The 12,760-nt window shown below is 34.8% G+C and overlaps 2 protein-coding genes across 2 annotated transcripts; both read left to right on the forward strand.

Moving 5' to 3' along the window:
* Positions 1-2,834: 2,834 nt before the first annotated feature.
* On the forward strand, positions 2,835-6,308 carry LOC149943196 (uncharacterized). Its single transcript, XM_090178075.1, has 3 exons — positions 2,835-2,908; positions 4,287-4,346; positions 5,280-6,308. The coding sequence occupies exons 1-3, from the start codon at positions 2,897-2,899 to the stop codon at positions 5,778-5,780; spliced, it is 573 nt and encodes a 190-aa protein (XP_090034201.1). The 5' UTR covers positions 2,835-2,896; the 3' UTR covers positions 5,781-6,308.
* Positions 6,309-6,666: 358 nt separating this feature from the next.
* LOC149943197 (crustacean hyperglycemic hormone-like) lies at positions 6,667-9,944 on the forward strand. Its single transcript, XM_090179831.1, has 2 exons — positions 6,667-6,953; positions 9,755-9,944. Exons 1-2 carry the CDS (start codon positions 6,715-6,717, stop codon positions 9,867-9,869), a joined length of 354 nt encoding a protein of 117 aa, XP_090035957.1. The 5' UTR covers positions 6,667-6,714; the 3' UTR covers positions 9,870-9,944.
* Positions 9,945-12,760: the final 2,816 nt, after the last annotated feature.

Here is a 12,760-nt window from a genome sequence, read left to right on the forward strand (position 1 = left end):
GCATTTCAATTTATCACTTTAAATATAACCTTCGACTAACAAGAGACGCGTTAAGTAGGCCTACTACACTCCCCACCTATTCGTTCGTTGTAATTTCACACAACACAAATTAAACGCCTCTTTAAACGGTTATTTCGATTTCTGGCAATACGAGGACAAGGCTGTTTCCTCTTCACGGATTAATTGGTAAGCAACACCCGAAAATCCATTAAGAAAAATCATATATGACTATGAATATAGACTGTAATATTAATGTCTTTTTGGAGAAACATCTTCCTAGTTTCTCTTACACTCGTTAAAATCTCCTTGAAATACGCTACTACTAACGAACGCCCGTCACGTAGAGGTCGCTGAAAACCGTCCCACCGCCCGAAACAGTGAAGAGGCGCCGGCGATCACGGCTCTTGTCCTCCTCGAAATCACTCTCCTTCACTCCACTGATAAAATCGATTGTGCAAAAACGCATCAACTTACATTTTTTATTTCAAAAACTAATATAATACAAGATAATATATGGGCTAAAATATTATAAATAATAGTTATAATAACAAATAACATAAATTATATTATAAAGAATTTTTCTTAAATGTGGATTGGTTAATCAGTGACAGAATGGGCGGCCATAAATTAATAAATATAATATAAATAATTAGGTATAAATTATATAATATTATTAATATAACAAAAATAATGCTTAGGTAGTTTTTTTGTAAGTTCAATATGCTGATAATGGTTATTAACAGAAATATAAATAATTTAATGTAATAATAAATAAAATAACATGTTTTATGTGCTCATCAGCAGTACAGACCTTCGAGAATATACACAGCAATTGGACAACATTAAGAAATTCATATAAGATACAATATCACAATATTTAAACAGCTATAAATTACAAAAAAATTGGTTATATGTATACATTTTGACACTTACATTTTTAAACTTTAAAATATATTTGGTATTTACAGGATAAAATATAAATTTTGTCACGGAAATCGTAATTTTTTTAAAATGTAATCTTTTGCCTCGTTTTTATAGCGGGTACGTACAATTTGAGATATTGAGTAGTTTCAGTTCGTAGCTTTGGCTATGGCTGCCATTTTGTGCGGGATTTTTTCTCTATGGGAAAAAGCATAGGTGACGTCGTGTCACGTGATATTGAAATCACTGTATTGTGTTAGATCGGAATTGTTTGAGTTAAAAATTGCTTTTTTCCAAAAAAATAATTATCGTTCATTAGCAAAAGGTTCTATCGATTCCAAGCATAAGTGGTCATAAGGTAGGTTTTTAAGGAAATTATTGTAGGTGAGTTCCGGGAATTTTTGTTTTGCATATTTTCGATTTCAGATAGAAAATATAGTAATAATAGTGTTAGTAACAAATGATATTAAAATTTTCGGCAGACCACTGGTGTTATCATATTGAAATCCCATTTAACATATTTCAAAAACTTAAGCTTTTAGAAATATATTTTTTTTCGCACATTTCAACTTGGGAATTCACCTTTCTCGACATGGAAAATTTACCTTTGTGGGACATTTTTTCATTAAAAGAAATGAAGAGTTTTCACTATTTTGTTTAACCATTAACAATAAACTAAATCTTCGTCTGAAATTCGTCGAAACTAAAATAAGTAAGCCATTTGTAGGATACAAATTTGTAAACTACAGAAGGTAAATTCAAAATGAGTTTTTCACAATTTCTTCCGGATTTCAGGATTTAAAGTTAAAAAAACCTTTGTGAAAAATATGTGATTGATTATAAGTCGAGGTATTAGATTTATTTTCGCAAAAAAAGTGAAATTATATTTAGATTTCCATACGATCAAAAGCAGAGAGCTAGTTTAGTACTCTTTGGATCAACCAAATTGGTATATTCAATGGATAAAATGAAATACTTCTTTATTTAAAATAAAATAAAATTACGTAATAAAAAGACTGGATACTTCATGGCTAAAATTTATATATTTTTATAAAAATATATAAATTTTAGCCATGAAGTATCCAGTCTTTTTATTACGTAATTTTATTTTATTTTAAATTCTAAAACCTTTCAAATTTTAAATTATACTTCTTTATTATTATTATTATTTTAATTGAAATTTGTTTTCCAATTAACCTTAATTTGATTAATTGGGGAAAATATCAGCTGAACCCGTTCTTCCAAAGTACTTATTATTCCAGCCTAATGATCGATATGATCTTCAGCAAAAATCCTTATTGCAACTGTTTCACGAGCACCTTGGTCATTTAAAAGGTTTTTGAATCTTCATCAAATGCGTTTTCTATTACGCAGTATCGGAAAATAATAAATGAACAAGTAATATTTCCGAATTTAGATTTCGCGACCATTTTTAATTGCGAAATGCCATTCTGACAGTTGATGCGTTTTTGCAATTTTGTTCAACGTAACAGGTTGTCGGAAGAGTTTTCGGCGAACGTAGGCGAGAATCTCTTCGATACAAAACGGTATCGCCCCGCGCGGGGTGGGTTCACTCTTGTTTTCACCGTTGACACACATAATTGAGAGCTTTAGAAGCGTCATCTAATACGCGTACGCGTACGGGTAGCGTTACCTGATGCGTACGAGATTTTTACACGTTTTGGGCGCGTTCCAAACCTCAGAAATAGCGATGCGCTTTCATTATCGAATCGCCTACGGCGAATAGCGATAAATTTTACAATTTTTCGGAAAAACTTTTCGCTGAGAGAGATGGCAGAGGCGTTGGCGCTGTTTTGGGGAATGTTTTGAACGGATCGAGGTGAAGGGTTACGCCGACAGAAGACGGGGAATGTGTGGTCCCAGCCTGCCGTATATAAAGGCGAGAGGCGCTCCTCGACATATTGTCATTCGCAAAATTTCATTTCGTTTGAAAAGTAGGACAAACTCAGTCATCATGCTGAATAGGGTACGTACAGATTCATACTATGTTCATTTGAATAATTTGTCATTACTTTTGAGAATAATAATGCAAATATAAAGCAAATTTAAATACTAATAACTCTATTTAATTGTCGATTGCGTAAATTTAAATACTAAAAATGCCATTTAATTGTCGAATGCATAAATTTAAATATTTGAAATCCCATTTAATTGTCGAATGCATAAATTTAAATATTTGAAATCCCATTTAATTGTCGAATGCATAAATTTAAATATTTTAAATCCCATTTAATTTTAATTGCGTAAATTTAAATATTTTAAATCAAATTTAATTTTAATTGCGTAAAATTAAATACCAAAATTCCATTTAATTGACGATTGCATATTTAAAATGCTATTAAAGTTTTAATTGCGTAAATTTAAATACTAAAAATGCCATTCCATTTTCGATTGCGTAAATTTAAATTTTGGTTGCGGAATTATTATTTACTGTTAATTTAAATTTATATTCGTATGAAGAATTATTATTTTTTCGTACGGCATAGAAATTCCTGTAGTTTTTTGAAATTCTGAATAGTTTTAAATTATTTTAATAAAAATACATTTACGTGATTTAAATATTTATTGCAAAATTACCTTATATCCCAATTCGAATGATGTCAGCTCCAATAGATACGCTTTATTGAAAAATCGTCTGCTTAGCAGACGAAAATCCAGCAGTTCATGAGCTTCTCGCATTTGCGACAACGTGGCTCTATGTAAACTGAAAAGGCTAATTTGTGATAACGCGAAAATGGTTTTTCGTTAATATCTACGTTCATTTTGAATTTAGAGCTACTAAACTTATTACAAAACTTAGGCCAGGTGATTGTCTATGCAGATTTTTCAAAATCACAGTTTCTGTGCTACACCTGAATTTTTTAGTCAAGTAACCAAATTGGAAGGCACCTTTAAATTAAATTGCAAAAATTAGTTAGTGTAGGGAGCTGTTGGCTCGCGTGGTATGAAAGGCTTGCCACCACCCTCCTACGCATTGTAACCCGGCCACCCAAATAAGGCATTGAAAGTCGCTAGATGACTTGAGCCGAAGGTGGTGCCTTGGGTATTAGCCTAGCTGAGTATTATTTTTATATTTTTATGCGGGTGACAATTTCTTGGCTGTTATAAATACGTGGAATATACAATTTCACGAATGTACTAATAATAAAATGATAATCAGCTAGGCTAATACCCAAGTCACCACCCTAGGCCAAGTCATCAAGCAACTTTTAAAGCCTTTAATTCAGGCGGCCGGGTTACAATGCGTAGGAGGGTGGTGGCAAGCCCTGCAAGCCACGGCTCCCTACACTAACTATTACTATTACTTTAATAAGCTACCAATTATTTTTTTTGTTTATTTTCAGATCTATAGCATTATCTTGGCAGTTTCAGCAGCCATTGTTGTTCAAGGGCAACAGCAAAGGGTAAGAAAAATGCATCTGGTTTCAAAGTAGAATTAGCCTTTTTAGTTTAGTAACCGAATACTATAGATTGAAAAAAAACAGATAATCGTACGGCCTTCAACGGGGATTTTAATATATAAGCCGACTGGGAGTAAAACTGCGAGAAAAATAGTCGTAAATATTGGAAAATAGTACAGAAGAAATATCTGGCTTTCGTAGTCGAATACCTTGTTGACCTAAGAACGTATCTATTCTTAATTTACTTAGCACTAAGTTAGTGGCATTAGCAGGCGAACCGTGATCTAAGGTGGACCAGCACCTATAGGCCCTAAAGTTTGGGTTCAGTCCTCATGATAAATGTTTTTACCGTCTTTGAGTTAGTCTAACTCACAAGGATACATCCCGAGGTGTTTCTCCCCGATTTTTTTAAACTCGGGCTTAAGTAGACCTTCACGTACCTTGAAAGCTCCTAAAGGGAAAAGTTTCAATGGCCATTCGTTTTACTTTAGCAAACCAAAATTGTTTTCATTATTCAAATTTAAATTTTCTTTACGTAAAATAGCATGGGCAAAATAACGGTTTTCAAAAAAATAAAATATAAAAATTTTGGCAAATTGATAAAATTGGATACAATCGATAAAATTGGGTTAAATCAATTAAATACAATCCGTGATTTTCCCATGCTATTTTACGTAGAGAAAGTTTAAATTTGAGTTGTTAAAAACATTTTTGGTGGCCATGGTAAAACGAATGGCTGTTGAAACTTTTCCCTTTAGGACCTTTCAAGATACATGGAGGTCAATTCAACCCCCAATTGTAAAAAACCTCGAGATGTCTCCTTGTCAGTTCACCGCTTAGAACCCACTTTTTCTCGACATAGGGATGTACCGCGATGAAGCTCAACACGAATTCCTGTAATTTTCGGGTAATAATTGGGTTTATTTTTTTTTGAAGGAACCACCTCAGCCGTACAGTTATTCGTACACAAACGCGCACGAATACGGCGGCGGAAGTTTCCACACCTCAACGGGGGACGCTAACGGCAGAGTAACCGGAAGCTACGGCCTGAACGACATTGACGGAAGACAAAGGGTCGTCGACTACATCGCGGATGAATTGGGTTTCCGAGCCACCGTGTCGTCCAACGAGCCCGGAGTTGACGCTAGCTTCGGCAATCCAGCCAACGTTCTGTTGCGAGCATCTGGCGCCAGAGCTATCGTCGGACAACCTCAACCCGCGGGTACCGTTGCGCAACCACCGAGGAGAGTGGTCGTCAGACCTCAGCAAGTCTATCAACCAGTTCGTCCAGTCCCGGCAGTTACCAGACCGACTGGTTCCTACCGAGTGGTTTCCGTGCCAAGAGCCACTGGAGGATACAGGGTTGTCGAGGCTCCGAGACAGGTTGAATACGTATACGCCAGACCATCTTACGTCAATTACGGACCGTACTATTAAAAGGATTTAATGGTCAACTTTAAGTTCCCCTCAGTGCAAAAATGGTTTGGTTTCGCTCTGACCACCACATACTTTTGAAACCTGAATAAACAATTTCGCCGAATTTCACTAAGAAAATTCTGAAAATTGTAACCCAATTTAAGTTACCCTTACGTTGGAGTTACGAAATTATCTAATGTATTAGATGGTAAAGCTCTATCTGAAAGCTACGGCAATTATCTTTTTCTTTCTTAAGCTACTTAATCTTTGACATTTTCTTTGAATTCTTTAAAAACGATTTCACATAATTCACGTGCCAAAGAAACTACTGGGTAAAAGTCGCTCTGTGCTAAATGTTCTGAGACAAAATTAATTTTTCAGTGTAATGTTTCTTTTTCGAAATATGCCAATGTCAGAGCGGTTGACATTGACTAGCAACAAGATCAGCTGCTACCTCTCGGACCAAATAAAATATCTACCGTGTCTATACTTTTCCGTCGCTTCGTTAATTATTATGTAAAGGTCTGGTTCTGAATCGGTTGTACAATGGTTTGAAATAAAAAAATCATATTGAAAACGAGCATTTTTTCATTGATATATCCTTTTTACCACTGTGGGAATTGGGCGTTGAATACTCGCGTATAAACATACTGCTATCAACAATTTCTTTAATTTGAACTCGTTTTATATTTTATTGAAAGTAGTGGAAGACGAATATTTCGGCGGTTTATATTTAGCCATATCGAATGAATGGCCCTTAAATTTTCTATTCAATTGAAAATACTTGGATGCAACTGGAGAGTCGAAAACGAAAATGTGGGTGTTGCGCTTATGGTATATAAAGAAAACCCATTCGCAATGCCCCTTCAGAAACGAAGTCAAGGCTACATCGAATGGCCAAAGATGTTTTAAGAAGTCAACTGACCAATCGCATACTACATATTCTCCCTACGAAATGAAATTCCCAAAATTGATCCGCACCTTTAATATGTTTAAAGCCGTTATAGTACAAGTCGTGATGTTTTCGCTCGTTCTAGCGACCGATAACCACCACATCGGAGATTTGCAGCTTTTATCTTTCGATGGCTTAGGTTGTACCGGACAGTACGATTCTGCCAGGTTTGCCCGGTTGGACCGGGTGTGCGAAGAATGCTATCAACTGTACAAACAACCCGAAATTCACACCGCTTGCAGGTATGGCATTTTCCAACTATTACCTGTAGAACGTAACCATATTCGCTTTGAGTCGTTACGATAGGCTTGTGATGAACAGGGGCGTAGAGGCTCGGATTTTAGAAGGGGAATTTCAAACACTGAAATAAGTCACCAAATCTTTCATTTTTCAGCTGAGCTTGGATGAAGTCAGGTTTCCAGGGGGATTTTAAAAACCAATTTTAATTCTTTTGTCTACGATGGCAGTCAGAGTTGTCCTATACAATTTTCTAAAAGATTCTAGTTATTACCAGGGTTGGACATAAGGATATTTTTAAGCAGTCAGCCTGACTAGTGAGCCTCCTATCTCAATTTATTTTAGTAGTCACTGGCTAGGGGGGTATAAATGGGGGTATAAAACAAGGACAGCGTACATTTTGCTTTAATCGTCAGAATTAAAATAGGAGTTTATTATCACTTGAGTTACATGACTTTGGCCTTGAACGAACTCGTTCAAGATTTGGCTGATCCAATTTTTTTTTTAAATAAAATGGGATTGATTAATGATGAATTTATGATACGCCATATTCGCCTTATAAATATATGAATATTTAGGTAAATTTTTCACTAGTCAATTTGACTAGTGAGCCCCAGATCTCGATTAATTTTAGTAGTCAAATGCCGTGACTAGTGCCTTATGTACAGCCCTGATTATTACTCACTCGTGGCGCGACAGTCTAGACGGTAAAGGCAGAGATCCTGCTAGTCGCTGCGCTTATAGAGATATGAAACTCTCACGAAAACGCATCAAGAAAAATTCAGTCATCAGCGCCACCGCTCGGCCGGGAGAAAACCCATTTTTCGCTTATGGCATCGCAATAGCTTTCTCCCAGACGTCGGCAAAAAATAGAGGGTCGCGGGGGGTATTGGAAGTTTCATATCTCTATAAGCGCAGGGTCTCGGGTAAAGGCATTAAAATTGTCCTTCAAGTCCGACTAGGCCTGGGCCTAGGGCAAGATGCCTACAAGACGTTTCAAAAAATTAGAAGTAAAAAATATTTATCATTTACTTTTCAGAAATGTTTTTAGCGTAATTTACTAATTTTAGTAAATGCGTCCACATTTTCAATACCATGTAAAGCAATTATTTATTAACGTCACTGAAATATCCGCAAAGTCAACATTAAAATTGTAATCCATAAGTTAATTACATATTGCGGGAGCGCCTCGCTCGCTCGCCACTGAAAAGGGGCACCAAAATTAGCTTGGTCCTAGCGCCTCACAAGGTCTTAATCTGCCCTGCAAGCATTCCGGGAATAGGAAAACCACGGATAGTTTTATTTCAATGTGGACAAGCTTGGCGTCGTTGAAGTCGATATCCGACTTAGAGAAGCTGGACCGTTCATGTTCAATTTTAACAAAATGGCGCCGTTTTTATCGGTTAAATGATGAGGCTTAGTAATTTTTAACCATTGTGCTAAGTAAAAATAACCAGTAAGCCGCGTATAAAATTCACTGGAATCCTTTTCATTTCATGAAGTAAGCCTAACCTAACTTTCACGCACGTACTGTCGTCTAAGCCCCAACTCAGACTCTCGTAGTGATAGTTGAATAATTCTTGAGGCACTTTAAGCGGCTGGTGTACCTCAGTAAGTCTTCCGATTCAATCAACACCTACCTGTGATGTTCTACTTTCAACTGTTTAACTAAAGAATTACTCTAAAGTAAACAAGAAACGTTTAGTCATTGAACTGGCAGATAACACGCGGTTTCATTTTTGGTCTGCCGTCAAGTCACTCTCTTGACTCCCGTAGTTCGTTACAAAATCTAATTTATCATTTGTAGGGAGGCTGGCGCCATCTCTTAATAAGTAACAAACACTACACTACCGTGTCAAAATATCGGGAACAGTGAGTCCTCTTAGATTATTGGTCCATGCTTCTACCTAGGAGCAACAAACACAAGGAGAACGCAGCTAGCCTTTAAACACGCTAAGGCAGTGTTGTGTACAAATTTCATTGGACGAGCCTTTCCACTGAACGTTTTACGGAAAGGATAAGACAATTACTGAATTTTCCCCTTCCGACGGCAGCAGGCGCTAAAGCGTCTAACCAATGAAAATTGTACACAAGAAAATCCACGACTTTTGACGGGTTGCGTTCTCCCTGTATTTGTTGCTCCTAGCTTCTACAAACCTCGCAATAGGATTTGAAATTGGTTTTCAAGACCGTTTGGCCGCGAGTGGGTATCAAGGGCGTGCCAATCACGGGGGCAGAGGGGGCAGACTTTGTGCAGAGTTGTAATTCACTCAGGATACTTATTTGCCAATCTGACCGGCCGACTAAACATGCGACACCCTTGTGTTTGGTTTTCTATCCCTCGTAATTTTTAAGCAGGAGACAATGACTTTCGCGACGATAGTACGATCTTTCTTACCGATAGGTAGCGCCTTATAAGGATAGCCTGCAGAAATTACGCGTTTTTGCTAGCTGTCACCTCCGTATTCACTCCCTTTGAAATATTTTATCTAGACCTTTATATACCTTTCCTATATCTATGGTGCTTATATAATATAGTTTTGCCCCGCTCTCGTAAAAACGTTGGCACGCCCCTGGTGGGTATGGACAGAAGCTGGGCCTTCCCTGTTAGTGTTATACTTTCTTTTGCTTTTTACTAGTTTTTCTTATTTTAAACTAGTAAAATAAATGATTTATATTTAATTGCGCAAATTAAGGACAAAGACAATAGAAAATAAGTATTCAAGTGCTGTAAACCATTCGCCGTGCTCAATTTTCTTGAAAGTTTCTGACAAAATAAAGAATTGACATTTATTTTAATCAACAGAACCAACTGTTTCCACAATGATGACATTTGGCTCTGCGTCGAAGCTCTCGCCCAGAAACAAGAAAAAGAACGTTTGAAAGAAATGATTGCGTACCTCAACGGGACGAAAAACTAACGACTAACCACAGATATTATGTACCGAAATCAAGATTACCTTGACGCACCATAAGCGATTAATATTTTAAGATCATGATTATGAAAATAAAATAGAGATTTTAAGCCCATTCTGTTAGTATTTAATTGAAAGATACCTAAGTACACTGTTGTACGCGCGAGCACTTTTACAGTTAAAAATTATTACGTGGTTGATATTCCTAGTGTAGTGAAGACTTTATCAAGTCTATTTTCCGTCTGTTGATATTCTATAACTTACGCTATCATATACAAACTTACCACTAACAATTTGTAAGTTATATGTTAGTATTAAAAAGTATCCGTATTATAATTTTTATAAAGGGTACTTTGAGGATCGATATTTCAAGAACTAATTTAGGCCAAGAACTTGACTTAAGGTCAAGAGTGATATAACTTGTATTATTATATTAATTAATTATTTAAAATTAACGTTATATTTTGTAATATTAATTCATAGTCCTGATATTCATTTCATTTTATTCCTATTTTATTGTGTTTTTCCTTTCTATATATAATGTAATTTTACTCATTAACTATTTATATTTAAAATAATTGTCATCTTAAATTTAACATTATCTTAACAGTATATTTCCAAAGCATATTTAGAAGTAGTAAGAAATTGGCATATTTTGAAGTAGTTAGAAATTTGCATATTTTGAAGTAGTTAGAAATTTGCATATTTAGAAGTAATTAGAAATTTTCATATTTAGAAGTAATTAGAAATTTTCATATTTAGAAGTAGTTAGAAATTTGCATATTTAGAAGTAGTTAGAAATTTGCACATTTAGAAGTAATTAGAAATTTGCATATTTAGAAGTAATTAGAAATTTGCATATTTAGAAGTAGTTAGAAATTTTACAAATTTGGTATTTGTGCAAGTTACAAAAATAACCAAAACATTTGTAAAACAACATGGAAATGAAACTGAGTTCGTTCAAAGTTCTACCTAACGTAAATCGGCTCTTGAATGCTCTATAATACAACAACATTTTTTTCAGGAATCGATTAAAAAATGCGAAATATAAAATGAAACAAAATATTTAACTCTTATTGTGGCTTATTTTAAATTTGGTATTAATTTTGATCGATTTATTTTAAATCCATAAGTAAGTCACATAAACAATTACAACCACCTCGTTGTCCGTACAAGAACCTCTTAGATGGCGCTAAATTCAACTTCTTGAAGATAACTCTATTTCTGATCGATTTCGTTGAACTGAGATTTTGGTTGGTTTTTCATGTTCGTTATCGAGTTAGAAAAACTCTTTAAATACTTTTCTTAGAAACCCGATAACGTTTTAATTGGTGGTACCTTGCATTTCAACAATTCAAATAAGCGATCTTCAAAATGTATAAGAATTTCAACTGATTTTGATTAAAGATTTGATACATGAAACTATTTTCTTATTCCGTTTAATTATTTAACAATTTCTGAACGATTGAGACTAACTAGCAAAAAAAATAAATCTCTTTTTTACAGAGGTGTTAAATGTTTTAATAACTTAAATAGAAATATTCAAACTGCTCCAACTTTACAAAAATTTAAAGCACTTGTTTAAAAAATATATTTTGTTTTCTAATTTTGAAGAAGGATGCTAATGTTAAAACTAATATCTCCATTGAATTTCTGTAATTGTTCACAAATGTATTTTTTTATTTTGTTTTTTGTTAGTTTATGTATTTGCTATATTTATATAAAGTAGAAATTTTTGAATAGGATAGGGCTTACAAGTCGCAAGCTGACTTAGCGCTTAATTACAATGTACAACTTTCATAAGAATCTCGAAATAAAAATAATAATAATAATAATAAACTTCTTAAGTATATTTAAATTACCATATAATCTGATGCTTAAGTAAATCTAAATAACAGTTTACACAATCGTAAACTGTCATTTATATGGAATGCTTTATAGTTTCCAGAAAAAAAGGTATTTGATAGCTGCTGTTCTGCTTAGTTTAAAGGACTTTAACCAACAGATAACCAAATCGTGAACTAATTAAGTCTGAAAAAATTGGAACTTATAGCTAGTTTACGACAATGGACAGTTAAAGAACAAAGTTCCTATTTTGTCATTTGTACAACTGATTCAAATCGTAATAATCAACTAGGCTAATAACCAGGGCACCACCTTAAGCCTAAGTCATCAAGCGACTTTTGAAGCCTTTAATTCGGGTGGCCGGGTTACAATGCGTACGAGGGTGGTGGCAAGCCCTGCATGCCACGCGAGCCAACAGCTCCCTACACTTACTATTACCGTTAACTTCAACAAGTTTTTATGGAAACAAAATAACACTACTATGGTTTTCCCCCTTGAAATTAAAAAGGCGTCAGAAAAAATGGCTGACTTTCTAAACGTCACTACCTCATGCGTTTTCAAATAATCTAATTAGGTCAAACAAATAATGTTTTTATTTATACTGAGGAAGAATGACTTTGAGCTTTAATCCCAATCCCATTCACGCTCGAAAAGCCCTTCCCCTTTTAAAATTATGATAGTTATTATCATACTGTCTTGTTTTAGCTGAGATTTTAAAGTTGGAGCTTGCCGTCACGGCGTTTTTGCTTTAAAGCAACTGTCGGCTCTATCATAGCCAACTGTATTATGAAAAGGCCCCTGTTATTAGAGATGGCCATGAATCTATCCGAATCTTCAAAAAAAATTACTTTCGTGGAGAGCGTGGAGCCATCTAGTAATGGGAACGGAAGCTAAAATTCAAAATAGCGAAACAATAACGTCGTCAGAAAGCCATTATAGAGTATTATATTTAGACCACTTTTACTCTACTTAGTGAACTTTAACCTAAATTATACATCCCATATAAAATATATTGTAAACAATTACTATAATTGAAGTTATTGACAAATTTG

This window comes from Leiobunum rupestre, chromosome 6 (assembly GCF_980474605.1).
Source record: "Leiobunum rupestre chromosome 6, qqLeiRupe1.1.hap1, whole genome shotgun sequence".
NCBI lineage: Eukaryota > Metazoa > Arthropoda > Arachnida > Opiliones > Sclerosomatidae > Leiobunum > Leiobunum rupestre.